The 27,875-nt window shown below is 52.1% G+C and overlaps 2 protein-coding genes across 3 annotated transcripts in view; both read right to left on the bottom strand.

The window, feature by feature from the left end:
- Nucleotides 1-7,354, bottom strand: part of ACVR1C (activin A receptor type 1C) — a 36,358-nt gene extending 29,004 nt beyond the window's left edge. Inside the window, exon 1 of the mRNA XM_064166381.1 lies at nucleotides 7,276-7,354. Within this exon, the coding sequence (XP_064022451.1) occupies nucleotides 7,276-7,348 (73 nt within the window). The 5' untranslated portion in view covers nucleotides 7,349-7,354. The remainder of the gene's footprint in view (nucleotides 1-7,275) is intronic.
- Nucleotides 7,355-17,426: 10,072 nt separating this feature from the next.
- ACVR1 (activin A receptor type 1) overlaps nucleotides 17,427-27,875 on the bottom strand; it is a 58,360-nt gene continuing 47,911 nt past the window's right edge. For both annotated transcript variants that reach the window (XM_064155241.1, XM_064155250.1), the window contains exons 6-9: nucleotides 25,780-26,055; nucleotides 21,040-21,237; nucleotides 19,755-19,885; nucleotides 17,427-18,476 (exon numbers count right to left, since the gene is read on the bottom strand). In XM_064155241.1, the coding sequence (XP_064011311.1) occupies nucleotides 18,342-18,476; nucleotides 19,755-19,885; nucleotides 21,040-21,237; nucleotides 25,780-26,055 (740 nt within the window). In that variant the 3' untranslated portion in view covers nucleotides 17,427-18,341. The remainder of the gene's footprint in view (nucleotides 18,477-19,754; nucleotides 19,886-21,039; nucleotides 21,238-25,779; nucleotides 26,056-27,875) is intronic.

The following is a 27,875-nucleotide window of genomic DNA, read 5'->3' on the forward strand; positions in this document are numbered from 1 at the left end:
AGCGCTGACAGCACTTACTGACTGGAGGTCTGGAACAGACAGCAGCAAAAACCCAGCACGGAAAGCTGAGTGCAGCCAGCACCTAAACACAGCCTGGGAAGGTCTTTTACACCGTGAAACCACACTGATGGGCTTGATAGACAATCCTAGCCCGGTGGGGATTGGAAGAGACCTCTGGAGATCATCCACTCCAACTCCCCTGCAAAAGCAGGGGCACCCACAGCATCTTGCCCAGCATCACAATGCCCAGAGGGGTTGAGATCTCTCCAGATCAGACTCCACAACCTCTCTGAGCAGCCTGCTCCAGGCCTCCAGCACCCTCACAACAAACAACTTTCCCACCTTCTTCAGACAGAACCTCCTGGCTTCCAGTTTGTGCCTAATTCCCCTTGGCCTGTCACTGGGCACCAATGACAAGAGCCTGGCCCCAATCTCTTGCCCCCCACATGTCCTTTATCTGTTGTTGAGCATTGATCAGATTCTCTCTGGGGCTGCTTTTCTCCAGGCTCAACAGCCCCAGGGCTCTCAGCCTTTCCTCTTCACAGAGATGCTCATGGCCCCTCAGCATCCTCACAGACATTTCCATTCCTGTCCAGCTTCCCTCCAGTTACAGAGCCTTTTGCACAGAAAGCAGGCACTGCTGGAGAATGGCACTTGGCTTTGAAGATGGAAACCTGAATGGTCCAGAATTACTGGGTTAAGAGCAGCAAAGCATTTCAAAACAACATTTGGCAACCAAAAATGTCCCCTTTCACTTAACTGCTGCTGGTTTTGCCCTGTTTGTCAGACTGCAAACACCTACTGCTGGAGAAGTAAGGAGGACAGCAGTCCTGCAAAAACAGCTCTGGTTACCTAGAATCAGTAAGCATGGAGCCAGGAAAACATTGGCTTGTTGATGCAGAGCTTTTGTGCCACCACTCACCTTCAGATGAGCCCAGCACAGATGGAAGCACGGGCAGGGTTACATCCATTGCTCAGCACAAGGCAGTGGAAGGGCTAGGGACAGCTTGGGGGACAGAGCATTTCAGTGTCACTGAAGCCATCAGCACAGGGTGCTACCTGTGCTACCACACCTACAAGACCTAACAACCTCTATCAAAGCAATTTGCACGTCTCTGGATTCAGCTCCACGTGGCTGAAGCTGCTGGGGCAGGGTGAGCTTCGCCCGCTATTTACAGCATCCAAACTTAAGCATCCAGCTTGGCCACCAAGTAGGACTTTGCTCTCTGCAGACAGCTAGAGACAGCCCAGGGTCATCCAGAGACTTTCTGAACTGGGAAAGTCATTCAGGTTGCATTTCTGAACTGGGGAGGAGATATCAGCAAAGCATCTCCTCCCTACCACCTCTGCACACCTCCGTCTGACGGCTCTGTTAATGACCAGGATATCAGCACCTTCACAGACACCAGGAGATTCATTTCCAGCCTACAAAATAAGCCTGGGAAAAGCCCTGAGCCTCTCTTTCTGACACCTGACAGAGAGAATGAGGCAAGAGGCAACAGGTCTGAGGGGCTGCAGCACCAAGGTGTGTCCCCTTCCCTGGAAATCTTTGCTGAGATCCTCCATGTCTCAATGCCATTGTCCAGAACTCAGCCTTGGGCAGGTGCTCCAACACAAACTGGGCTGAAAGAACAAGCAAATTTGAGAGTTAGGATGGAGAGCAACCACATTGCTCCCCTTCCAGCAGTGCTCTTCGAAAGAGCAGAGCCCAGAGTAGTCATCTGCAAGGAGCATTAAGGATCTAGAGCCTCCTCCAAAAGGCACAGTTAAATTGCATCCCCTTAGCCCACACACCAGCTATTGGCAGACAGGCTGGTAGATGATGGAGCCCAGCCATGAAGTGCTCACAGTTCCCACCCACAGTGTCTCATTAAGGCTCTTTCATTACTATTAAAGCATTTTTTACCAAGAGCAAGGAACACAGAGCCTTGGTTACTCACAGAAACAAGCAAATAGCATCAGACTGGTGAATGCCACAAAGCAGGGGATGAAACTGGCTGGTGAGGCACAGCTGGAGTGCTCCAGTGGGAGATCACTCCAAGGACACGCTGGTTTTGGTGCTGGACCACATGAAGGATCCTGGCCTGGCTCAGGAACAGTGTGGCCAGGACAAGGGAGGTTATTCTGCCCCTGTACTCAACACTGCTCAGGCCACACCTTGGGTGCTGTGTCCAGTTCTGGGCTCCTCCATTCAAGAGAGATGTTGAGGTGCTGGAAGGTGTCCAGAGAAGGGCAACACAGCTGGTGAGGGGCCTGGAACACAAACTCTATGAGGAGAGGCTGAGGGAGCTGGAGGTGTGCAGCCTAGAGAAGAGGAGGCTCAGGGCAGACCTCATTGCTGTCTACAGCTACCTGAAGGGAGGTTGTAGCCAGGTGGGGTTGGTCTCTTCTGCCAGGCAAGCAGCAAAAGAACAAGGGGATGCAGTTTCAAGCTGTGCCAGGGGAGGTCTAGGCTGGATGTTAGGAGGAAGTTGTTGTCAGAGAGAGTGATTGGCATTGGAATGGGCTGCCCAGGGAGGTGGTGGAGTCTCCATCCCTGGAGGTGTTGAAGCCAAGCCTGGATGAGGCACTTAGTGCCATGGTCTGGTTGACTGGCTCGGGCTGGGTGCTAGGTTGGACTGGATGATCTTGGAGGTCTCTTCCAACCTGCTTGATTCTATGAAGGGTTTTCACTACCACTATTTAGTCAGGACTGAGCAAGCCAAGTTGCTAAACTGGAACAAAAGGCTTTCTGCAGAGTCACAGCACCATTTGGGTTGGAAAAGAACCTCAAGGTCATCCAGCCCAACCACTCTTGAACTCTAACAAGTCTGGTGCCAGAGCACATCCCTCAGCACCACATCTCTCCAGCTTTTAAGCACCATCAGAGGTGGGGGACCACCTGTCTGCAGAACCTGGTTCCATTTTTGAGAACCCTATCAGGGAAGAAGTTTCTTCTAATCTCTAACCTTGAGGCCATTTCCTCTCATCCTATCACTTGTTCCCTGGGAGGAAAGACCAGCCACCACCTAGCTGCAGACCCCTTTCAGGGAGCTGTAGAGAGCAATGACATCTCCCCTCAGCCTCCTTTTCTCCAGACTGAACACCCCCAGCTCCCTCAGCTGCTCCTCTCCAGCCCTTCACCAGCTTTGCTGCCCTTAGAATCATAGAATCAACCAGGTTGGAAGAGACCTCCAAGATCATCCACTCCAACCTATCACCCAGCCCTATCCAGTCAACTAGACCATGGCACTAAGTGCCTCATCCAGTCTTTTCTTGAACACCTCCAGGGACGGTGCCTCCACCACCTCCCTGGGCAGCCCATTCCAATGGGAAATCACTCTCTCTGTGAGAGAGTGCAGGCCTGCTGCAGCCTCTCAATGTCTTTCCTGCAATGAGGACTAGAAGGTGGTGGTGATCCCCTGCACCTGCCAGTGCCACAGCTTTACAGAAGTGTGTGAGGCTGGTGCCCAGCTTTGTGTGGGGGCCATGCACCACTGCATTGTGTACCTCAGACCTCCATTCCCAGTTTCTGTTCCACAGGAAGCCCTGGAGTGAATAGAGTGTGCTAAAAATCTGGAGTTAGAGTTCAGGAGGCAGCTCCAGCAGCTGTTCATAGCTCCAGAAAAGCCATTTTACAGCATGGAACAGCCAAGGTGACAATGCTGCTTGGACACAGCTCTCCTCACAAAGCAGGAGGCCAATTTTATGTTGCTCTCATGCCTTTATCCTCCCATCGCAGCTCCCACAGCAACCCCTCCTGCTCCTTCTCTTCAAAGAGAGAGCTTGCACCACACCAGGCTGTTGGCAGTGGGTGCTCCCAGACACCCAGAGCAACAGCTCTCCCAGCACCACGGTGAGGAGCTGTCTCACACTTGTCTGGTTTGCACGCAGGTATCTGCCTAGAGAGCTCATGGGTTAACTGTGGGCAATTAAAATGCGTTTCAGTGGGAAGCCAAATCTCACAAACTTGGAGTTTGCCTGAAGGCTCTCTTAAGATTCAGAAAATCATCAAATGGCTTGGAAGAGATCTTAAAGATCATCTAGTTCCAATCCCCCTGCCATGGGTAAGGACACCTTCCACAGGTTGCTCAAGGCCTCATCCAACCTGGCCTTGAACACCCCCAGGGAGGAGATGTCTGCAACCTGTTGCAGTGTCTCACCACCCTCACTGGGTGGAAATTTTTCCTGTCCTCCAGTAAAACTTTGCCCTCCTCAAGCTTCAGTCCATTCCCTCTTGTCCTATCACTACACATTCTTAGCCAAAGTCTGTCCCCAGCTCTCCTGTAGCCGCCTTCAGGTACTGGAGGGTTGCTCTAAAGTCTCCTTTAAGCCTTCTCCTCTCCAAGCCAAACAGCCCCAACTCTCTCAGCCTGTCCCTGTAGAGTAGATGCTCCAGCCCTGGCTGTCATCTTCGTGGCCTCCTGTGGAACCCCTGCAGCAGTTCCATATCTCTCTTATGCTGGGGACACAAGATCAGCTAGTTTCAACACCTCTGGCATGGGCAGGGACACCTCCCATTAGAAAAACCAACCAGCTGAGTGCTGAGCACTGTGAGAGGCTCAGGTGCCACCACCATGCACAGAGAAGCTTCCTTGCAGCAACCAACAGCCTCAGCTCCTCTGTCTTTAGGAACCCTCCAGAACACTGAGGACCTTCCACTCCCCTCCCCCACCATAATGTGTGAGGGGTGCAGAAGAGCTTGCAAATCAAGGGGTACAACAAGCTGAAGATGATGCAGAGCAGAGGTAGTATGGGCTGAGGAGGAAGCAGTTCTGAGAAGCCCAGGGGAGGGGAGCAGGTGCAGTAGGAACGTTCACTACAGCAGCAGCAAAGCATTTTTCTCCTTAATGCTGTAAATACTCCTGAGTGCTGGGGCACAATGGACACTCTCCAGGAGACCTCCAGTGCCCAGCAGAGCATCTTCAAACCCACATGAGAAAGAACAGGCTGGGGGGGAATAGTGTACCAGAACACGGCCAGTCACACACCTTGACCAGACAGGTCTGTGGTGGAGAATGAAGAGAAGTTGAGCTTATCAAGCAGACACAGAGCTAAGCACCTGACACTCCACAGCAACCACTGCTGCAGACCTTGCTAGGTATCACAGTATCACAGTATCATCAGGGTTGGAAGAGACCTCACAGATCAGCAAGTCCAACCCTTTACCACAGAGCTCAAGGCCAGACCATGGCACCAAGTGCCACGTCCAGTCCTGCCTTGAACAGCTCCAGGGATGGCAACTCCACCACCTCCCCGGGCAGCCCATTCCAGTGCCCAATGACTCTCTCAGGGAAGAACTTTCTCCTCACCTCCAGCCTAAATCTCCCCTGGTGCAGCCTGAGGCTGTGTCCTCCTGTTCTGGTGCTGGCCACCTGAGAGAAGAGAGCAACCTCCTCCTGGCCACAACCACCCCTCAGGTAGTTGTAGACAGCAATAAGGTCACCCCTGAGCCTCCTCTTCTCCAGGCTAACCAATCCCAGCTCCCTCAGCCTCTCCTCGTAGGGCTGTGCTCAAGGCCTCTCCCCAGCCTCGTCACCCTTCTCTGGACACGCTCAAGCATCTCAATGTCCCTCCTAAACTGGGGGGCCCAGAACTGAACACAGTACTCAAGGTGAGGTCTAACCAGTGCAGAGTACAGGGGCAGAATGACCTCCCTGCTCCTGCTGACCACACCATTCCTGATGCAGGCCAGGATGCCACTGGCTCTCTTGGCCACCTGGGCACACTGCTGGCTCATGTTCAGGTGGGTATCAATCAGCACCCCCAGATCCCTCTCTGTCTGGCTGCTCTCCAGCCACTCCGACCCCAGCCTGTATCTCTGCATGGGGTTGTTGTGGCCAAAGTGCAGCACCCTGCACTGACTTCCCTGCTACCTGCTCTGAAGAGCTGGGAGAGTGAAGAAGCTGCCCATCCTGGACCATAGCTGATCCAGGCTCTGAATGGGCTACTAGAAGGTAAGCAAACCAGAAGGGAACACTACTGCAGCTACAGAGAACAAAGCAAGAGAAAGCTGTTTGATTAATGAAGCTCACTGGCCTTGGCTGTTGGCTACATGTACTGAGCAGACCCAGAGGGATGTGGTATGGCCACAGCCCCGCTGAGGCTTCAGCTCGAGCACACCAAAGCAGAACAGGAGTGCCCATGGCTGTGTCTGGGGGTCACTTCCAAGCATGGACACTAAAGCACAGGGCACAGCTTGGGTAGATGGGACCTTAACACTCTGTGAACGTAACCAAACTTTGCCAAACGGACAGTACCATAGAGAAGAACTGCAAACATCAGCAGCTGAGCTCTGGGACTCCCTCTCTCCCAAAAGATGGGATCATAGGAGCACTTGGACAAGGAACCGGGACAGTCCTTCCTCTCATCCTGAGGCTGTGGCCACCCCTCTCTGCAAGAGCACCCAGACACTCCTGAGGAGAAAGCACTGAGAGCAGATTGGAGTCGACTTGGGACAAAAACCTCTCTCATGTCCCACTGCCCTGAGCCTTCCCGGCGGTAGGCTCACAGCGCAGTGCCTGAGGGCACAGGCTGGGTCTGTAAGGGCTGAGGGGAGTGAGCACAGCACACAGCTGCTGTGCCACAGCAGAACTTGCACGCCCGGAGCCTGGGCACCGTGTACTTCACAGCCTGCCCAAAGCCCCCCAGCCGGCTGGGAGCCTTTTCTACCAGGCACTTGGTGGTTCAGGATGAATTAAGGGGGGATGGGACATGATGCCCAGCGGGGGGGGGGGGGGGGGGGGGGGGGGGCTCTTGCCACGACTTCCAGCACCCAGACCGGGAAGATGCCTCTGAGCACAAGAGAGCACAAGAGAGCACAAGAGAGCTCCAGCAGAGCGCTGGGCGCACCCCAGGCCACCCTCGGGGCGGGCTGTGCCGGGTGTCCCCTGCCCAGCCCAAGAGCCGGGACCCCCACGCGTGGGCCGGGCCCTGCCGTAAGCCCCCTCTGACCCATTTCTGCCCGCACGCCCAGCGCCGGTCAGCGCCGTAAGCGCCTTAACCTCCGGGAACCGGCGCTGACCCAGGCATCGGCACCGGGGGACACGGGCGCCCGGGGATGCCGCTGCCAGCAGGGGTCCCGGTGCGGCGAGGAGCCGAACGGGACAGGGAAGGGACCCTGGGGTGTGGGTCCCGGTGCTCGGTGAATAGATCCCAGATCCCCTCCGCCCCGCAGGGTAGCGCATCCCAGATGCGGGCAGGGCATCGCCGGTGCCGCTCCTGCTCCTCCCGCGGTGCTGTTCCCGCTCCCAGCTCCCGCTGTGGCTCCTGCTCCCCCTCCCGTTCCCGCCCTACCTGCGCAGAGGGCCATTTCGGCGGCCAGCAGCGGCAGGGCCGCCCGCAGCGCGGGGCCGGGTGGCCGCTCCATGGCCGGGGGGGCCGGACCGGATCCCGCCGCCGCCGGCAGCCCCCGGTGCCGCGCCGAGCCCGCAGCTTTAGCGGGGCCGCGGGGGAGGAGCACGGCCCGGCCCCGCCCGCGCCTCCCCGCCCGGGCCGGCACCGCGGCCGGAGCAAGGTTCAGCATCCCCCGGGGCTGGGAGGCGGCGGTGCGAAGCCCGGGGACGAGAGGAAAGGGACCCTCGCTCCCACCGCCGGTCGGAGGCAGACACCGGCTCCTGGAGCGGCAGCTGGGTGGGTCGCGGTCACGTCCGCAGGTAAGCATGGACCAAGCTCAGAAAGGAGGAGAGGATCTCCTCACCGCTTCCGACTTATTTATGCTCCCACACACACACCCAACAGCTACTGCTGGGCTCTGGCATCCCTCCCTTAGCTGCTTCCCAAACTCTCCCCACCCTCCCACCAGCAGCAAAGCTCGGAGTTGTTCTCAGCATTTCTTCAGCTTTAGCTGTTGGGTTTGACACTCTTAAAGGTGTTTTCCACACCAAAGTGACAGAATCGTGGAGTCATCGAACAGGACCTTGAAGGACCATCGAGTTCTAATGCCCTTGCCCTCAGCAGGGGTGCTCTCCTCTAGACCAGGTTGCTCAAGGTCTCATCGAACCTGGCCTGGAACACCTTCAGGGCAGGGGCATCCACAGCTTCCCTAAGGAAGCTGTTCCAGTGCCTCACCACTCTCACTGGGAAGAATTTCTCTAATATGATCCTATGACTCCAACTATGACCTATTCCATACTGAGAACCTCAGGACCATCTCCTCAAAGCCTGGATCACACAAGCATCTCAGAAGCTCTTGGACCCAGCAGACCACCACAGCAGCTTTGGAAGCCACTGTGCTACTAAGGCAGATGCCTCCAGAGGAGTTGTGGGCATCATCATATGGATCAACTGAACTGATGCCAAGAGACAAGCAAGATACAAGCAGACCACAGAGTCCAGGATGCCCTTAGGAGGGTGCTGAGCATGCTCCACATCTCTGCCTTGTTTTAAAGCAAGATACCAACTTCCCACACGTTGTCAGAGGCATCTCCAGGTCTCCATGACACTGGTGGTATGACAACATCCCCATCAATCCCTTCAGACTTCCCTAGGCAGCCACCTCCCTGGGCAGCCCATTCCAATGCCAATCACTGTCTCTGCCAAAAACTTCCTAACAACATCCAGCCTAGACCTCCCCTGACACAACTTGAGACTCTGTCCCCTTCTTCTGTTGCTGTTTGCCTGGCAGAAGAGCCCAACCCCACCTGGCTACAGCCTCCCTTCAGGTAGCTGCAGACAGCAATGAGCTCTGCCCTGAGCCTCCTCTTCTGCAGGCTGCACACCCCCAGCTCCCTGAGCCTCTCCTCACAGGGCTGTGCTCCAGGCCCCTCACCAGCTTTGTTGCCCTTCTCTGGACACCTTCCAGCACCTCAACATCTCTCTTGAATGGAGGAGCCCAGAACTGGACACAACACTCAAGGTGTGGCCTGAGCAGTGCTGAGCACAGAGGCAGAAGAACCTCCCTTGTCCTGCTGGCCACACTGCTCCTGAGCCACTCCAGGATGCCATTGGCTCTGCTGCCCAGCTGGGCACACTGCTGCCTCACGTTCAGATTTGATTTAATGAATGTTGTTTTCCTGAGGTATTTATTTATCCTGAGTCACAGCACTGACCATGTTCACAAGATTGGTCTCAGCTCCAGATCCTGATGTAGAGCCACAAGTGAGCTTCCTCATTATCTTGTCTCCCTCCACTGCTTCCCTTTCACACCAGAGCTGGAGCAGTTCCCAGTGCCTTTTCCAAAGAGTCACAGCAAGCTCCTGGGATCTGAGAATTCAACACAATCTAACACTGTGCTGCTAACAGGACTTGGTGATCTTGAGAGTCTTTTCTAATCTGAATGCTTCTGTGATTCTCTGATCACAAATTCATCATCTGGGCACTTCAGAGGCTGTTGTGTTCTGTGCTACAGGGATCACAGGATGTTAGGGGTTGGAAGGAACCCAAAGAGATCACAAAGTCCAACCCCCCTGCCAGAGCAGGACCACACAATCCAGCACAGATCACAGAGGAACACAGCCAGACAGGCCTTGAAAGGCTCCAGAGGAGGAGACTCCACAGCCTCTCTGGGCAGCCTGTTCCAGTGCTCTATGACCCTTACAGGAAAGAAGTTCGCCCTTGTGTTGTGGCAAAACCTCTTTTGCAGCAACTTACACCCATTGCTCCTTGTCCTATCCAAGGGAGCAGTGAGCAGAGCCTGTCCCCCTGCTCCTGGACAGCCCTCAGATACTTAGAAACATTTATCAAATCCCCTCTAAGCCTTCTCTTCTCCAGACTAAACAGCCCCAGGTCCCTCAGCCTCTCCTCATCAGCCATGCCCTCCACTCCCCTCATCATCCTCCTGGCCCTCTGCTGGACCCTCTCCAGCAGATCCCTGTCCCTCTTCAACTGGGGAGCCCAAACCTGAACACAGTATTCAAGATGAGGTCTCAGCAGGGCAGAGTAGAGGGGCAGGAGAACTTCCCTTGATCTGCTGGACACACTCTGCCTAATACAGCCCAGGATCCCATTGGCCTTCTTGGTCACAAGGGCACATTGCTGTGCCATGGGTAACTTGTTAGCCAATCAGGGGGGGCTGAACAATGCCTCTCTAGCTGTCTGATGGGTTTTAACCTTCTCCTTCACTAGGCTGCACAGAAATACCTGGCATGGGAGGCATCATGGATACAGAATCACAAGCTGGGTACGCTTGAAAATCATTCTGAGATTAAAATAAACCAAACCTGAACCCACCCCTGCTCTCTCAGCTCTTCTCTTTGCTCCCTGCTGCTTGCCTCCAGTGTACGAGGTTACTACAACACAGAGCAGAGCCCATGGCTGAAGCAGCAGCTGGGGGTGACTGAAAGCCTTTGCACAAAGCTTCTGCTGTCAGCATTGGCCTTTTTTTGGGTTCTTTAAAGGTTACCAAGGGTGCTGAACTCCACAGCCAGGAAGTGTTGGAGATGGTAGAAGAGCAGAAAATACAGGCACTGGACTCTAAATTGAGCTTCTGCAACTGAACAGCAGAATTCCCTAGGTATGATTTGAGCAGCGAAGAAGTCAGAGTGAGCAGCAGCAAGTGTCTGCTCCCTCCTCCTCCCCTCTTCACTGTCAGGGTTCATTCATGCAAACACCAGGAGCAGCTCCTGCTGAAAACAACTGAGGCAGAAGTCACTCTTGAAGAGATGGTTGAAGCATCTACTAAAAATCACCTTTAAGGGCAGAGAGGGAGCAGAGCCAGCTGCTCCCATCCTATCACAGCTTTGGGTCCCAGGTACCCACGACCAAGATCTTTTACCTTTTGTCTTTAATGTTCTTCAGGCCTCTGACACACCAAGCACCAATGAAATAAAGAGCAGCAAAAGAAGGGATGGAGGACAAAAACCCCTCCACACTTTGAGGCTATCACGAGGCCAATGTGCTCCCTAAGTTAGATGTTTGCATGGCATGGTTCACAGTGGGACAGAAATAGAGTATTACCTTGGGGATTCAAAAGTCTTTGGAAATGGGTGACACCATCAAAGTGTTGGCCAACTGGAAGCACTTCTAGGGTTGGCTGGGGAGCAAGAATTCTGTTTTGTAATTTGTTTTGCTCCACACCAGGACACAACTAAGGCCTATTGTCATTTTGTGCAAGCAAAACAAAACAAAACCCAGAGGCATCCCAGAATGGCAACCACTTCCCTTAGCCCTCCACATCCCCCAGGCCCAGGTGGAGTTGTCTTGCAGTTAGTCTGTGCCCTGCTTGGTTCATCCAGAAATGCTCTGAAACCTTCCCAAAGCTGCCACCAGAATGATGCATTCCTGCAAAATCACTTTCACTCCTGGCTGTAGCAATTAGGAAGAGCCAAAACGCTCCCACAGTGTTCTGAGGAGCATTTCACAACTCCTTAGTCAACACCCCCTGCCTTCTACAGCTCTGGAATCCATGGAAGAGGAGCCCATCAATCTACTTGAAGCTCATCTTCATCTGAGCAGGTGCCTCTGGGTGAGCCAAGTGCTAATGGAGCTCCTTGGAATGTTTCAGCATTGGTCAGACACTCAGGAGAGTCTATAGAGCAACCATTAGTGTAATTAAAAAGGTAGTTCTCTAAGGGGACCATGTCCCACACACACCCCTTACCTCTGCTCTGGGGATTACTGGCAGCAGCATCCTCTTCCACCATCCCAGTGCTGATGGTGACATGAAGCTGCTGGCTTGGCTATTTGTTCCTGGCTCCTCCTTGGTGCCTTCTGCAGCATTGTGTGTCCGGCAGGTTGAGGCAGGTTCTCCTCCCCCTCTACTCTGCCCTGGTGAGACCTCACCTGGAATATTACATTCAATTCTGCACTCTCCGCTTCAGGAGGGACAGGAATCCACAGGAGAGAGGCCAAAGATGCTGAAGGGGCTGGAGCACTGCCCTGTGAGGGGCTTGGGGCTGTTTGGTCTGGAGAAGAGAAGACTTAGAGGGGATCTAACCAATGTTTATAGATATCTGAGAGCTGAGTGTCAAGAGGGAGAAGAAAGGCTCTGCTCAGTTGCATCCTGTGATAGGACAAGGGGTAATGGATGTGAACTACAGCACAGGAAGCTTCACCTCAACATGAGATTAACTTCCCTACTGTAAAGGTTATGGAGCACTGGAACAGGCTGCCCAGAGAGAAGTCTCCTCTGGAGAGCTTCCAGAACCTGCCTCGATGTGTTCCTGTGTGACCTGCACTAGATTATGGTCCTGGTCTGGCAGGGGTTTTGGACTCAGTGATCTCCAGAGGGCCTTTCCAACCCCTAACATTCTGTGATCCTAAGCCCAGACCAGCTTCTCAGCTCATGCTCTGCTTCCTGCCTGACCTAACAGAGTCAGGACTTGTGCCCATTAACCAGCAGCCAAAAGCAGGAGCAGAGAGACCACTGCTTGGAGGAGGACAGCTGCTGGAGATGTTCCTGAAGTGATGTCCCCACCAGATATGTCAGTACTGGTGCAGATGAGAATGCACCATTTCAGTCTCACCATCACTTTGTGACACCAGCCCTGGGCTTTGGGTCAGGGGGCACTGGACATACAGGGCTCACTCACTGTGGGGAGCTCCTGGTGGGCCACTGTGGAGCTTTCTCCTGGGGGAGGAAGATGAGAGGAGAATGACCTACACCATGAGAGACCTACTACTAGTGGTGTTTGGGGTGGGAGGTTTTGGGTGGAGAACAGTGGACACAACTGCTGCAGAGATGTGGCGTGGTAAGAGAGTCCTTACAGCTGGCTGGCACCTGCCACAACTGCAGTCACCTGGAGAAGAGAGCAGCTCTGCTAGTGTGTAGCCACTGCAGGATGCTTTTCACCCCTCCACCCGGGGCCACCACTCATCCCACAGCCCTGATCCCTTCAGTGGAGGACAGGCCTCCATGTCCTCATCCAGGGTGACCCTGCCTGGGGCTGGGGTCAAGCACAACCCAGGGGACTGCACAGCACTGTCCAGCCAGACAGATAATGAAGGTAGGAAGACTTTGCTAAAGAAGCAGCTGAGATGTTTATTGGATCTGTAACTGAAGAGTTCCAAGGCACCACACCAGACTGGAGGACTGAACACGTACACCACTCTCAGGCTGCTCTGCCAGGGCTGTATCCCCAGTTTCAGACACATTACTGGGACAAACACATCAGAAGTCACAGCCACACACAGCAGAGACTGCAGTGGAAAAGGGGTCACCTTTTTTAGACACCCCCAACCACCTCCCAAGTCTGACCACTGGCAGGCACTCTGGGGTGCTGTGTTGCAGGCCACCCCACCCAAGATGACTACGTTCCTGGACCTCTGAGCACTCTGCCTGGTACAGGGCAGGTTGACACAGTGAGTAACAGCCCAGCCCCGCTGGAAGGGTGTTAACTTTACCTCCAGACCCTCTGTGGTAGAGTTCATAAACAGTGAGGAACTGCACTCCCCACAGAGAAGGTCCCAGCTTCTCCTCCAGGGGCTCCCCAGTTCAAGAGAGACAGGGACCTGCTGAAGAGAGTCCAGCAGAGAGACACAAGGGTGACTGGGGGACTTGAGCATCTCCCCATGGACAGAGAGCCAGAGCTTTGGGGCTGTTTAGTCTGACGAGATCTCCTCTGAGTCATCTCTTCTCTAATGTGTACAAATAGCTGAGTGGCTGAGGCCAAGCTCTTTTCAGTGGTCAGCAGCAATAAGACAAGGAGCAGCAGCTACAAACTGGAACAGAGAAAGTTTCACTCCAACACGAGGAGAAACTTCTTTCCAGTGAGGGTGACAGAGCCTTGGAGCAGGCTGCCCCAAGTGGTTGTGGAGTCTCCTTCTCTGGAGACTTTCCAAACCCACCTGGATGCATTCCTGTGTGAACTACCCTAGGGGATGCTGCTCTGGCAGGGTGGGTGGACTTGATCTCTGGAGGTCCCTTCCAACCTCTAAGGTTCTGTGATTCTGTACCAGAGGTCCCTCTTGCAGCCTCTCTTCCACCATGACAGGCTGAGCCAGACCTAACCTGTGCACAGCTCTGCTCATCCTGGGCATGAGCTGTGGCTCCTGTCTTGGCACAGCCTCTTGGTTCAGGCCCTAGAGGCACAGTGGGATTTTTCCTTCCAAGTGGGGATAAAGCAAACATGTTCAAGCAAGAGCTTCTGTCCCTGCACATCTAACTGCATTTGACAAAACACTTTCTCCACACAAATCATAGGATCTCAGACTGCTTTGGGTGGGAAGGGACCTTCCAAGGCCACCTAAGTCTAATCCCCCTCCAGTCAGCAGGGACATCTGCAACTAGAGCAGGTTGCTCAGAGCCCCAAACAACGCAGCCTGGAATGGTTCCAGGGATGGGGCTCTAAATGAACAAAGCATTCTGTGCTTGAGAAGGACTGAGCTTCTCTCTGTATCAAAGGAACAGCAGCAGCAACAATCCTGCTTCCTTTCTCCTATGCCAACCATGAGGCCAAGGCTGATGTTTTTGCCCAATGAGGAAGGGAATTATTTCTCCTCCTTTCCTAACAAAACAGCTTCATCCAGGTAAATAAGGATTCTGGAAGGCTTGAGATACATTTTTCATGAGCAGTTCCAGCATAAGAGGCCCACAGGGAAGTTACAAAGTGGAAGGAAGCCTCAGAGCCTTCAGTGACTTTACTACAGCAACACTCACTGGAGTCACTGGCTTCAGGCTGCTTTAGGTGGCTGTCCCAGGACCCCTGTCAAAGTGCAAGGTGCTCCTAACTAACAAAGAAAACTTCAGCAGAGGAGAAAGAGAAATCCAAACACAATCTTCCACCTCCCCCCAAAGTCCATGACACCTCTGGCTCCTGCCTGCCTTCTCCTGTAACTGGGAGGTGGCCAGACCTACCCAGAGGACAGCTGAACCACAGGCAGTGCCACTCCTGCACCATGGCATTTATCTTCTACTTGCTGGAGCTCCTTGTACTGGACTCTACTCTGTGGCCAGGCACCACTGGAAGCACAGCAGCCCAGGTCCATCCTGGTGTGCACTCAAACCCACCAGACAGAGGAACAATCCAGCCTCAGTGATGTTGCTGCCCTGAGCCATCTCCAGAGTGAGTAATGCAGCAACACCTCAATGCAGCAGATTATCCATAAGCATGGCAAATCTCTTTAGGAGATTAGATTTTAGGGGGCACTGGAGGAACAACGACTAATAAAGTGGTGGGGGGAGGGCTGTGGGTGTTACCTGCACACATATCCCATGGAAGGTCTCTGGCTGCCCAAGCCTGCACAGCTTGAGGGGAGAAGCAGCAACACTTTGGCTCCTCCAACTGCCCAGGCACTTGGAAAGGAGGTTAAACAGCACAAGGCCACTGAGCTTTGCCCTCTGCTCCCAGCTGCACACCCTCCAGCTCACTCAAACACTGTTCACAGCTCCTGCTGGGTTTTGGAAGCATGGACCCCAAGCCTTTTCAGGAGCAAAGCACAGTGCTGAATAGCTCATCCCCAAGACCAGGGATAAGAAAACTGCTACAAAATTACTCCTTGAGATTATTTTCCACTCAATTTTCTTGACTCAAGCTTTCCAAATAGTCACCCAATTAAAACAAAAAATTTAATTAGCATTTCATGCTCCAGTCACTTGATGGTTGGACTCAATCATCTCAAAAGTCTTTTCTAACTCCAACAATTTTATGATTCTATGATTTCAAACAGTTCAAAGCCTGGACCAAAATCACTTCATTAACCAGGGCATGAACATGAGTTTTGTTTAAAGTACTCCCTGGATGCTTTGAGATCTGAGAGGAAGCTTCTAGGAGCAGCACTGGTGGAAATTACCTTGCCTGGCTTATCATAGGTGTCCAGGAGTGCCAGAGGTGGGTAGGTTTTTCTACTCTGCTTAGAGAATCTCCATCACCTAACAAAGGACATTAATGGGGTGGTTTATGGGGTTTATGCTCGACAGAGAGGGAGAGCCAAGACTCCAGCTTTCATTTCTGCTGAAGTAGAATCACTGAATCAGTCAGGGTTGGAAGGGACCACAAGGATCATCCAGTTCCAACCCCCTTGCCACAGACAGGGACACCCTACCCTAGATCAGGATGGTCACAGCCTCATCCAGCCTGGCCTTAAACAGCTCAGGGATGAGGCCTCAGCAACCCATTCCAGGCTCTCACCACTCTCATGCTGAACAACTTCCTCCTCACGTCCACTCTGAACCTACCCATCGCCAGCTCTGCTCCATTCCCCCCAGTCCTGTCACTCCCTGATAGCCTAAAAAAATCCCTCCCCAGCTTTTTTGCAAGCCCCCTTCAGATATTGGAAGGCCACAGGAAGGTCACCTCAGAGCCTCCTCTTCTCCAGACTGAACAGCCCCAACTCTTTCAGTCTGTCCTCACAGGAGAGGTGCTTCAGCCCTCTGAGCATCCTCGTGGCCCTTCTCTGGACATCAACCTCCTTATGAAGAACTTCCTCCTAAATGTTCAACCTAGATCTCTCCTGCTCCAGTTTCAATCCCCACAGGCCCTTCTAAACAGTCCCTCCCCAGCCTTCCTGTCCATCCCCTTCCGATACCAAAATGCAGCTCTAAGGTCCAGACGTCCAGGTCTCATCAGCCTCCTTGTGAAGAGCTTCCAGGGTCTCATCAGCCTCTTTGTGAAGAGCTTCCTCCTAAATGTTCAATCTAAATCTCTCCTGCTCCAGTTTCAGTCCCCACAAGCCCTTCCAAACAGTCCCTCCCCAGCCTTCCTGTCCATCCCCTTCTGATACCAAAATGCAGCTCTAAGGTCCAGGGGTCTCACCAGCCTCCTTGTGAAGAACTTTCTCCTAAATATTCAACCTAAATCTCTCCTGCTCCAGTTTCAATCCCCACAAGCCCTTCCAAGCAGTCCCTCCCCAGCCTTCCTGTCCAGCCCCTTCTGATACCAAAATGCAGCTCTAAGGTCTGAGGTCTCATCAGCCTCTTTGTGAAGAACTTCCTCCTAAATGTTCAACCCAAATCTCTCCTGCTTCAGTTTCAATCCCCACAAGCCCTTCCAAACAGTCCCTCCCCAGCCTTCCTGTCCATCCCCTTCTGATACCAAAATGCAGCTCTAAGGTCTCCCTGGAGCCTTCTCTTCTCCAGGCTGCACAACTCCAACTCCTTCAACCTGCCCTCTCAGCAGAAGCGCTGCAGCCCTCTCGGTCACCATCCAGAACAGAACTAAGCCACTCTTTGGTTTGACTTGAAAACATTCTATTTAATTTATACAAATAACTACTAAATAGAAAAAGTAGATTAAAACAAAATAGTTACTTTTTTTTTTTTATGGCAGAGTTTAAATGCATATTATATAGCTTAGAAGAGATAAAATGCATTTAGTTCTTTTTTCTTCCCTCCCTCCCCCCTTACCCAGCATTCATGACCTAAAAACTCTCATTCCTGCCTCCACTGCTTTCCTGTCCAGGCTTGGTGAGACAGCAGAGTTGACATGGTGTGGGTAATGGCTATAGATACCTTTCTGTGTTCCAACTGAGAACAGGTTATAGACCACACAATGTGAAGCACTTGGAAAAAAACTGTGACTACTTGAGCTGTAATAGGAGAATACAGAACAAAAACACAACAAGGTCATGTCTCAGGTTATTATACTGTGTTACCAAAAGAATTAAGGGTCCCAAAGATGTGGTGGGGGGGGGAAGGAATCAGGAGAGAGAAAAAGAGGCCACATAAAAATAAGCTTTAAAACTTTATGCACTTAAAACTTTTTGGAAACAGTTTAAAAAGGAAAAAAAAAAACCCCAAACAAAAGCAAAAACCACCCCAAAAGAACAAGTGATGAGTGAGCTGTGTAATAAATAAATGTTGGAGGGTTTTGTAGAAAGGAGAAGTTCCTAATGTTCAGCATTGTTTTGTAAACATCAGTACACGTGTAAAATGAGGCTTAGGGAAGGGGAGAAAAAAAAAAAGAGAGATATCATCTATTTGATAGGTACAGTTTGCAGCTCCCCAAATTCCTACCAACTCAGGCATAGATCAATGCAGGACGAAGCCAATCGAGGTGGGTTTGGCAAGTCTTGTCATCCCAATTAACAGTGACAGTGCAAGTCAGGAATGCAAAGAATTCCTAGTGCAATAAAGAAGAGAAGCACAGGCAATATTGCTGATTAAAATCTTTTAACCCCACCCCAACCTCCCCCTCTCTCGAGGAGAATGAATGAAAAAAGAACCCAAACGAAACAAAGAGAGGAAAAAAAAAAAGCTGTTCAAAGCCATCGTTTAATGCCCTGATCTTGTGTTAGGATTTCTCTGTCTTCCTTCAGGCCACTACCTTTGCAACAGTTCATCCAGCGTGAGTCCTTGTAGCTTGTCCCTTGGTGAAATGCCCCTGGCAGCCACTCGGCAAGGTCCGTTGAGGTTCTGCTGGCCCCCGAGTGAGAACCTTCTGTCTCTCCGAGCAGCCCCGTGGGGAAACACCACAGAACCTGTCCAGCCAGGCTGCTTCGGAGCCAGACAGATGCCTTCCTACCGGGAGAACACCACCAGGAGAAGGTCAACAGTCAGCTTTCAGTTTGTCTAAGGAATTGTCAATTTTGGTCAAAGTCTTTTTGATTCGCAGGGCTGTGAGTCGCGCCGAGGGGTTCTGGTACCAGCATTCCTTCATCAGCTTGGCAAGGGACGTCAGCGTCTGGGGACAAACACACAACACCTGTGAGCACAGGCAGCACAGCACCAATGCACCAAGCTTTGGCTGGCTCACTAAGGCTCAGCTTTCAGATCCTTCAGAGGTCACTGCTCGCTCTCAGCCAGCTTCCAGGCGTGGAGAAGTCCCAAGTTGGGTAACGAAGTTAACCGAATTTGGTAACGAGGTTAACCAAGAGAAGAGCTGACTGCAGCCACGAGCTGACCTGACCTTAAACAACAGAGTCTGGGGGCTTCTTCTAATGAAAGCAACACTCTTTTCAGTGAAGCTGACTCCAGTAAGATCAGTGAAAGCAGACAGAAAAGGTACAGATCTTCTGGCTGTGACTTCACCACACCCAGAGCAGTTCTGAACACCTGGATTCACAGCTGGGCTGGTGTGTGTGGCAGCACAGCTCATGGCTTTATGATCCATACCCTACAGATAGGACCTCTTGCTCTCACTGGCTTTGGTCAGCCCACAGGACTCACAGACTGGCTTGGGTTGGAAGGGACCTTGAAGACCATCTAGTTCCAACCCACCTGCCACGGGCAGGGACACCTTCCGCAAGCGCAGACTGCACAAGGCCACATCCGACCTGGCCCTGAACACCTCCAGGGAAGGGACACCCACAACCTCCCTAGGCAATCTGTTCCAGTGTCTCCCCACCCTCACTGGAAAGAATTTCTTGTTAATGTCCAGTCTCAATCTCCCCTCTCTGAGCTTCAGTCCACTGCCCCTTACCCTGTCACTACAACTTTTTGTCAAGCCAACCTCCACAGCTTCAGCAAAAAGGAACAGAAGAGCTGGGCAGCCTGGAGAGGCCAGGCAGGTTCTGATAAAGAACACAGATTTCAGCACCAGCCTTTCAAAGGGAACAACAGCCCTTATCCTGTGGGTCGGAGAGACCTAGACTCAGCTCTCCATCTGCACACTTGGGAGCCACAGAAAGGCCTGCATGGGCGAGGTGCCTCTTAAAGAAATTCCCCCTTGGAGGGGATACAACAACATAGGAGGAAGAGCTTTAAAATAGCTGTTAGTAAATAATAAATGGTGCTCCTGAAGGGCTACTCTGTGAACAGCTCAGACTTCACAGCCATGAGCCTGCTCACTGGGTTTTCTCCCTGCTCCAACATGAAGCTCCACGGCAGCACACTTCTGGTCGATGTTCCTGAGCTCCTCAGTACCACTGGGAGCATTTCAATTTCAAGTGACCACTGAAATAACTAACTCCAGTAATTCATTCCAGAAGAAGGGAGGTCAGCCCACAGGACACCCACTTACAGGGTCTGAGAACCATCTGTTGGGAATGTTGGGCCTCTGCTGATCGACACAGACCACTTTCCTCATGTCTTCAAAACTGGGGTCGTTGGGCACCAAGTCATAAAATGGTGGTTTGTAGTCTTCCACAATACCTGGGGAGGCACAAACAAGAGGTTATTTTACAGCTGGGACAGAAGGACGAGGCCTGACCTCACTCTCCACAAAGCACAATCCTTTAGAAGCAAACACCTCAGCTTCAAGGAGCCATGAGACAGCAGAACAGCACTGCCTGCACTCGTCTTTGTGCTCTTGCTTCCTCCAAAGCACAGAAGAATAAAGCCTCCTGGTGAGAGCTCAAGACCACAAACCCCACAGATCACCTCTGGTCTGTCCACACTGCCTGGATCTCCATTTCAGATGGAGCACTGCTGTTGTAAGAGCTAAAGGCAGAGCTACATCACACAGCCCTGACAACACTTCCAGGGTCAGCAGGATCTTACAGATGAACTTTACCACTGGAAGGGAGAGTCTGGCTCCAGCTCCCCATTTCCACGTGGCTTCCCAAGGCATAGAGTACACCCTGGCTCTTTCAGATCAGGCATGTAGTAATAGCTGCCAGATGAAGTGGCTCTGACCTTTCCTCCAACCAAGTCACTCTGCAGAGCTCTGATCCACCACAGCCCCACATCCTGCACCCACAGGAGCAGCCCAGCTCCATATGGTCTGTCCCAGCGCCAGCAAGCCCCTGCCACCTCTGTCCCACCACAGCTCCCAGCACTGGCACAGACCTGCCACACATTTCCTTGAGCAAGGGGAGACCCCAGTCCCTCAGCCTACCCACAGCTCAAAGGTCTGAAATCAGGGTTGATAGGTTGGACTGCATGATCTTGGAGGTCTCTTCCAACCTGGTTGATTCTATGACTCTATGACTTCCTGGCTTCTCAGTGGGTGCACTTCACCTCATAAAGCAAGAGCAGCCCTGATTTCTGATCACTTCTTCACTCACTACCTGTTCTCCTGCTGTCAGACTTTGCCATGAAAAAACAGCCACCAAAAAGCATTACTGTGACTTAATGACACCTGGAGGCTTACGACCTGAGCTGTTTGGTACAAATCACTTCTCATCACAGTTATTCACCACCACTCATCACCAACAACTAGAGCAAAGCACCAGGAACCAAAGCACTCTGGAGATGCAGTATTTTAGGGTGCATCCCACGTACCTCAGGGGGTGGCAGATGCTTTGCTGTGAACTCGCACTGGATGAACCCCTCCTGAAAGAAGTGGAGGAGCCCCTAGTACTCACCATTGCTAACCATGCGCCTGGCCACCTCCCAGAGGACCAGCCCAAAGGCCCAGATGTCCACCCTTTTGTAGGAGTCGAAGCAGTCTGCCTGGATGGTCTCATCCAGGACCTCTGGAGCCATGTAGCGCTTGGTGCCCACACGGGGATTGTTCCCCACATCCAGCTGGTTGGTGCTTTGGGAGTGCATCACTGCAAGGCCTGGAAGACAGAACGCAGCCACTGTTAGCCCCCTTTAAAGCCATGGCAGCACACATTCAGAATGACAGTGAGCAGCAACATCCTTCAGAGAGTTCAAGAAGAAGGAGCTGAAGAGTCCAACTGTCCAAAGACCAACTGTGTCATCTCCAAATCAGCTCTCAGAAACAGCCCCTGTGCCCACGGCCTGAGCCCAATTACCTCCTCAGGGACCACCATTAAGCACAGTTATTGCCCTGGTGCAAGACGTGGGCATGAAAGTGTTTTGCAGCCACTGGATGTCAGCAGCGCCCTGAGCACGCACATGCAGAAGGCCAAACATCTGCTGCTTGGAAGAAAACAATTTTATGCAGCATTCAAATGTATTTAGAGAAGTTTGGGGTAGGTGGATACATCTGAACTGTGGGGAAGGGAGAAGGGGAAAAAAAGCCCACAACACAGCACTGCAGGATGGTCAGCAAACAAAGCTGGGCTAGAGACCCCAGCGTGTTTGCAGCAGCTCGGAGAATAAACATCCTCCATCTGAGCTAAAATCAGTCGCTCCAAACCACTCTACCTGGTTTCTGCTAATTACTAAACATTTAGGTAAAGAACATTATGTGAGGGACTAAACGACTGTAAATTTGGAAACAGACAGAGTCCTCCTTTTGCCATGGTAAACAGAGCAGGTTGCAAATTGAACAGCCGGGGGAGCATGACGGAACCAAGCAATCAAGATGCCGACGATGACACAAACGCTCTCCTTCATTTCCTCAGCCGGTCTGGTAAGGACAACACACACCACTGAGTTTATTGGACATCAGAGTTCAAAAGCTTTTGAACTGGGTCCCACAAAATCCTGACCTGTCACCAGATCATGAATTCTCTTTCCTTCCAAAAGACAGGCTGCTCTTCGACAGAACCACCACCTGGAAACCACTTTGCCTGCTACTGTGGTGCACTTGCAAGGGATTTCAGGCTGCTAAGAAAATCTTGGTGGCACCTCTAGAAAGGTATCACCTGCTGAGCACCCCATGGCTGCTGAGAATAGGAACTGGAGAGCCTGCCCTCCAGGTGAAGTGTGTTCTGCCATGCACCCAGAGAGGACAGAGAGAGACACCTGTATGCATTCATTTGTTGGTTCAGACTAAACTTACACACCTGGATGGCCACACTGAGACAAACCAAGGTTAGGAAACAAGCTCCCTGTCAGACTCTGAAGGCATTGAGGCTTTGGAGAGCTCTGTGGCAGCAGTGACAAGACTCCAGCCCAGACATAGTGGGCAGGACAGAGTTAATAGAGCAGCAGGTGAAAGGCTGCACATCAGTGGCCCACACACCCCAGTGTTGCAATAGCCACGGGACTGTGTTGGCATAACTGGGGGCTGTCTCTGCACAAAGGCTGGGAAGCAGATACTGCCCTGCTCCAGCTTCTCCTCTCCCAGGAGGTCTCAGTGCACATTTAACTGAAGGACAGACAAGCACTTGTCAGGGAAGCCACCTCTTGTAGTGTTGTTTGCACCCTTCCTGGTCTCAAAGTGACACTCACCATTTTGCAATGGAGGGGCACGGGGCAGAAGGGAGGAAGAGCAGTGTGTGCTTTTTTCTTCTCTTGGGATAAGCATTGCTCTGCTCTTCTCTAACACTGCTCAATGAAGACCTAGCAGCGTGCACACAAAGTGCTTCAGAGAGACAGAACTTTCCTAATCCTCATGGTTTGAAATGAGAAGAGAGCAGAGTTAGATCAGATGTTAGGGACAAGTTCTGCACCGTGAAGGTGGTGGAACACTGCAACAGGCTGCCCAGGGAGACAGTTGAGGCCACATCCTTGAAGATATTCAAGGTCAGGCTTGACAAGGCTCTGAGCAACCTGATCCAGTGGAGGATGTCCCTGCTGACTGCAGGGGGTTTGGACCAGATGAACTTTGGAGGTCCCTTCCAACCCAAACCATTCTATGACTCTACAGCTTTTCCACAGGGCAGACAGACTGCAGCAAGACCAACACTCACCCCTGGACTTGAGCACCCCATGCTGCTTGGCTGGAAGGTACCTGAAGCACCCAGGAGATGCACCTCAGACGAGTTGCTCCATCCCAGCATCCCAGATGCACCTTTACTGCTCTCTGCTTTCAGAGCTGACACTTGTTCTTAATGGGTACACTGCAGGTGTGGCCACCAGAAGCCAAATCCAGCTCAGGTCTGGAATGTTCCCATCTGCTCTTAGTGCCATTTCTCCTGCATGGTGCATGTGTTGGAATGAGGGTGACTAGAGGAGGTCAAATTCCTGGCAGTTGTGTAACTCCCAATAAGTTTGCATTCATCTATCTCATTTTCCACTTTCAAGCAGCCTTTTCATCCTATCTTTACATTTTCCATGTATAATGAGGGGGAAAAGTGACTGCTGTCAAAGCTAAAATGTGGCAAAAGGGGTAGAAGCTCATCACTTCTGAACTCACACGCTGATTTTCTCACATTTACTGTGTGGATGGCAGAAGTTCAGCGTTGCAGATACTCAAAGTGACGCAGTAAAACAATTTGTGTCTAATTATCATAGAATCACAGAATGTCAGGGTCTGGAAGGGACCTTGAAAGATCATCTTGTCCAGCCCCCATGCCAGAGCAGCATCACCTAGAACATATCACACTGGAATGCATCCAGATGGTTCTTGAATCACTCCAGAGAGGGAGACTCCACAACCTCCCTGGGCAGCCTGTTCCAGTGTTCTGTCACCCTCACAGGGATAAAATTCTTCTTTGGGTTTACATTATGCAAATGATCAAACTTTACAGTTTGCAAGACTTCACACTGAAGGTGGTGAGACACTGGAATGGGTTGCCCAGGGTAGCTGTGGATGCCCTGGAGGTGTTCAAGGCCAAGTTGGATGAGGTCTTGAGCAATATGGCCTAGAAGGTGTCCCTGCCCGTGGCAGGGAGGTTGGAACTAAATGATCTTGAAGGTCCCTTCCAACCAAAACCATTCTATGAATCTATGAAAAGGCAACAAAGCTATGGAGAAAACATGGCAGGAATATGTGCCAGAAGCTCTTTGGTGATTCCTTTACAAGTAAGGAACAAAGAACATGTCAGACACCTGAGGAGTTCACACTTTAAAGAACAGCCATTTTACCTCCACAAGACCTAACTGACAAAGGTTGACAGCTCTGCTATCTCAGGGAACCTCAAGTATCTGAAGCTTCTAGAGCAAGCAGTAGATGTCACTTTGCTAGTGTGATGTCAATGTCAGCTTGTGTTGTCCCCCTCCTCAATGTCAGGCACAAATTGACTGAAAAGCCAGTCTCTGAAGCTCTGTATTTTCAATTCACTTCTCTGGTTTCAACTTGCTATACTATCTGCATGTTTAGATAGGGCCAAGTGTGTGGCTTTCACATTCTCCCCACCTCTTTCTCATGTCCCACAAGCAAAAATGAATGAAAAAAACAAAATTCAGATCTCCAGCTCCTCACAGCCTTTGTCCAGCCAATGACTCCCCAGTACTATTCTTCTACTGCTATCTCCTCCCTTGTCTTCAGAGAAAATAGAAACACAATCCAGCCAGACATGCCCTCGAGGTGTAAATGAGCCATACTGCTGCAACTGCTTCTCAGCATCCTACCAGCTTCAAGTCTACAACTAAGTGGCCATGGAGAATCCAGCCTGGAGCTCAATGAATTACCCAGCAAAAACTTCATGCTGGATGGATCTAGGGAGCTTGGGACAGCAAGTGCAGAGTGCCTGTCAATGGAAGGACCTTTATTCTCCACCCTGGTGAGACTCCACCTCGAGTACTGCATCCAGTTCTGGTGCCAGTATTGCAGGAAAGATCTGAACATGCTGGAGTTTGTCCAGAGAAGGGCCATGACGATGATCAGAGGGCAGGAGCATCTCCCCTGTGCAGGCAGACTGAGAGTTGGGGTTGTTCAATCTGGAGAAGAGAAGACTCTGAGGAGACCTTGTGTCCTTTCAGCATCTAAAGTGGGCCTAGAGGACAGCTGGGAAGGGACTTTTTAGGCTGTCAGGTAGTGATTAGACTAAGAGGTGGAACGGAGCAAAACCAGAAGTGGGTAGATTGAGATTGGATAGTAGAAAGAAGTTCTTCACCATGAAGGTGGTGAGACACTGGCCCAGGGAGGTGGTGGAGGGCCCATCTCTGGAGGTGTGTAAGGCCAAGCTGAATGTGGCTCTGAGCAACCTGATCTAGTATGAAGTGTATCTGCCCATGGCTGCGGGGGGAACTGGATGATCTTTGAGGTCACTTCCAACTCTGACAATTCTATGATTCGTTCAAAAAGGAGCTGAAGCCTAATAACTGCTGCCTTTTGGGATCAGCGAAGGGAATTCACCAAGGAAAAGGGAAGAAAAGGTCCAGACCGCCAGAACTGCTCCTGAACGCGGAGGCGGCTACGGTGTGCTCCGAGCGCCATCTAGCGGCCGCTGTCGTCCCCCAGGGCAGCAGCACAGCGCGGGCAGGGGGCTCACGGTTACCGTAAGGCTCTCCGGGCTGGAGCTGCCCAGGCTGGGTGACTTGCGCAGGACCGCGCTCGGCACGGCCCGGAGAAGCCAGCTCACCTAGATCTGCTATGCAGCACTGCCCGTTCTTCTTCACCAGGATGTTCTTGCTCTTGAGGTCGCGGTGGGAGATGGCAGGCTTGCCCTGGGTGCCAAAGATCTCGATGTGCAAATGTGCCAGCCCACTGGCGATGGACAGGACGATGCGCAGGCAGCTGACCGTGTCCAGGGTGGTGAGCTGCAGGTAGTCGTACAGGGACCCCATCTCGTGGTAGTGAGTGATCAACCACAGCTGGGTGCTGGAGTTCCTGGAAGTCATATCAGATGCAATAAAACCTGGGGAGGGAGGAAAGAGAAAGCAGAAAGAACGAAATGAAGCAACAAGAGCTCCTTCAAGACTTCTCCAAGTGAAGAATCACTGCTGCCAGGCCTTTCTTGCAACGTGCAATTCTGGTTAAACTTTTCCTTGCACTGCCCTGAGAACAAGCTGCAGGTGTTCCTGTGAGGAAAGCAGAGCTGGCATTTGGGAAGCTCTAGCTCAGGTCTACCCACAGGAGCATACCCACATCCTTTATCAGTCACACCAAGTACAGCTACTTGTTCAGACCACATACTTTATGAAGTTATTTAACTCCTTTTTCCCTTTGTTCTTTTTGAGGGACTTGCAGGTGGGCAGGTATCCAGTCTAAACCAAGCATACACAATCCCAGGATCTAGCACATCTGCTGCTGTCCACTCAAGAGGCCCATCCTGGAAAGCAGCAACACCTTCAGCAGGGAAGTCACAGAATCATAGAATCAACCAGTCCTAAGGAACCATTTCCATTTCTGAGGCCAAGCAGCAGCCAGCACAGGCTGCTGAGAATCACAGAATCATAAAATGTTTGGGATGGCAAAGACCTTTGAGATTGAATCAGAGGTCTCAATGGTTGGACTCACACTGGAAAGGACCTCCAAGATCATCAAGCCCAGAAGAGGGGTAAGATGACTTTATGCATCATGGCCAGTAAAAAGGACCCTAGATGCTGTGCCAGCTTCACATTCACAGCCAAGGGAAGGCTACCAGAGCACTTCCAATAACCGTCCCTGACCTGACAAAAGCTTGTCAGTAGGTCAAGAGAGGGGATTCCTCCCCTCTACACTGCTCTTAATGAGACCCCCACCTTGTATAGTGCATCCAATTCTGGTGTCCCCATCATAAGGGCACAACTGCCAGAGCAAGTCCAGAGGAGGGCCACAAGGCTGACCCAAGGGCTGGAACACCTCTGCTATGAAGATAGGTTGAGGGAGCTGGGGTTGTTCAGCTCAGAGAAGACTCCATGGGGACCTTACAGCTGCCTTCCAATATCTGAAGGGATCCTACAGGAAGGCTGGAGAGACACTTTGCATAAGTGTGTCCAGCGATAGGATAAGGGGGAATGATTTTAAACTGAGGGAGAGTAGGTAGAGACTGGATCTTAGGAAGAAGTTACAGTATCACAGTATCATCAGGGTTGGCAGAGACCTCACAGATCATCAAGTCCAACCCTTTACCACAGAGCTCAAGGCTAGACCATGGCACCAAGTGCCACATCCAATCCTGCCTTGAACTGCCCCAGGGACGGCGACTCCACCACCTCCCCGGGCAGCCCATTCCAGTGTCCAATGACTCTCTCAGTGAAGAACTTTCTCCTCACCTCCAGCCTAAATCTCCCCTGGCACAGCCTGAGGCTGTGTCCTCTCGTTCTGGTGCTGGCCACCTGAGAGAAGAGAGCAACCTCCTCCTGGCCACAACCACCCCTCAGGTAGTTGTAGACAGCAATAAGGTCACCTCTGAGCCTCCTCTTCTCCAGGCTAACCAATCCCAGCTCCCTAAGCCTCTCCTCATAGGGCTGTGCTCAAGGCCTCTCCCCAGCCTCGTCGCCCTTCTCTGGACACGCTCAAGCATCTCAATGTCCCTCCTAAACTGGGGGGCCCAGAACTGAACACAGTACTCAAGATGAGGTCTAACCAGTGCAGAGTACAGGGGCAGAATGACCTCCCTGCTCCTGCTGACCACACCATTCCTGATGCAGGCCAGGATGCCACTGGCTCTCTTGGCCACCTGGGCACACTGCTGGCTCATGTTCAGGCGGGTATCAATCAGCACCCCCAGATCCCTCTCTGTCTGGCTGCTCT

The sequence above is a fragment of the Pogoniulus pusillus genome, chromosome 2, assembly GCF_015220805.1.
Source record: "Pogoniulus pusillus isolate bPogPus1 chromosome 2, bPogPus1.pri, whole genome shotgun sequence".
NCBI classification, from domain to species: Eukaryota; Metazoa; Chordata; class Aves; order Piciformes; family Lybiidae; genus Pogoniulus; species Pogoniulus pusillus.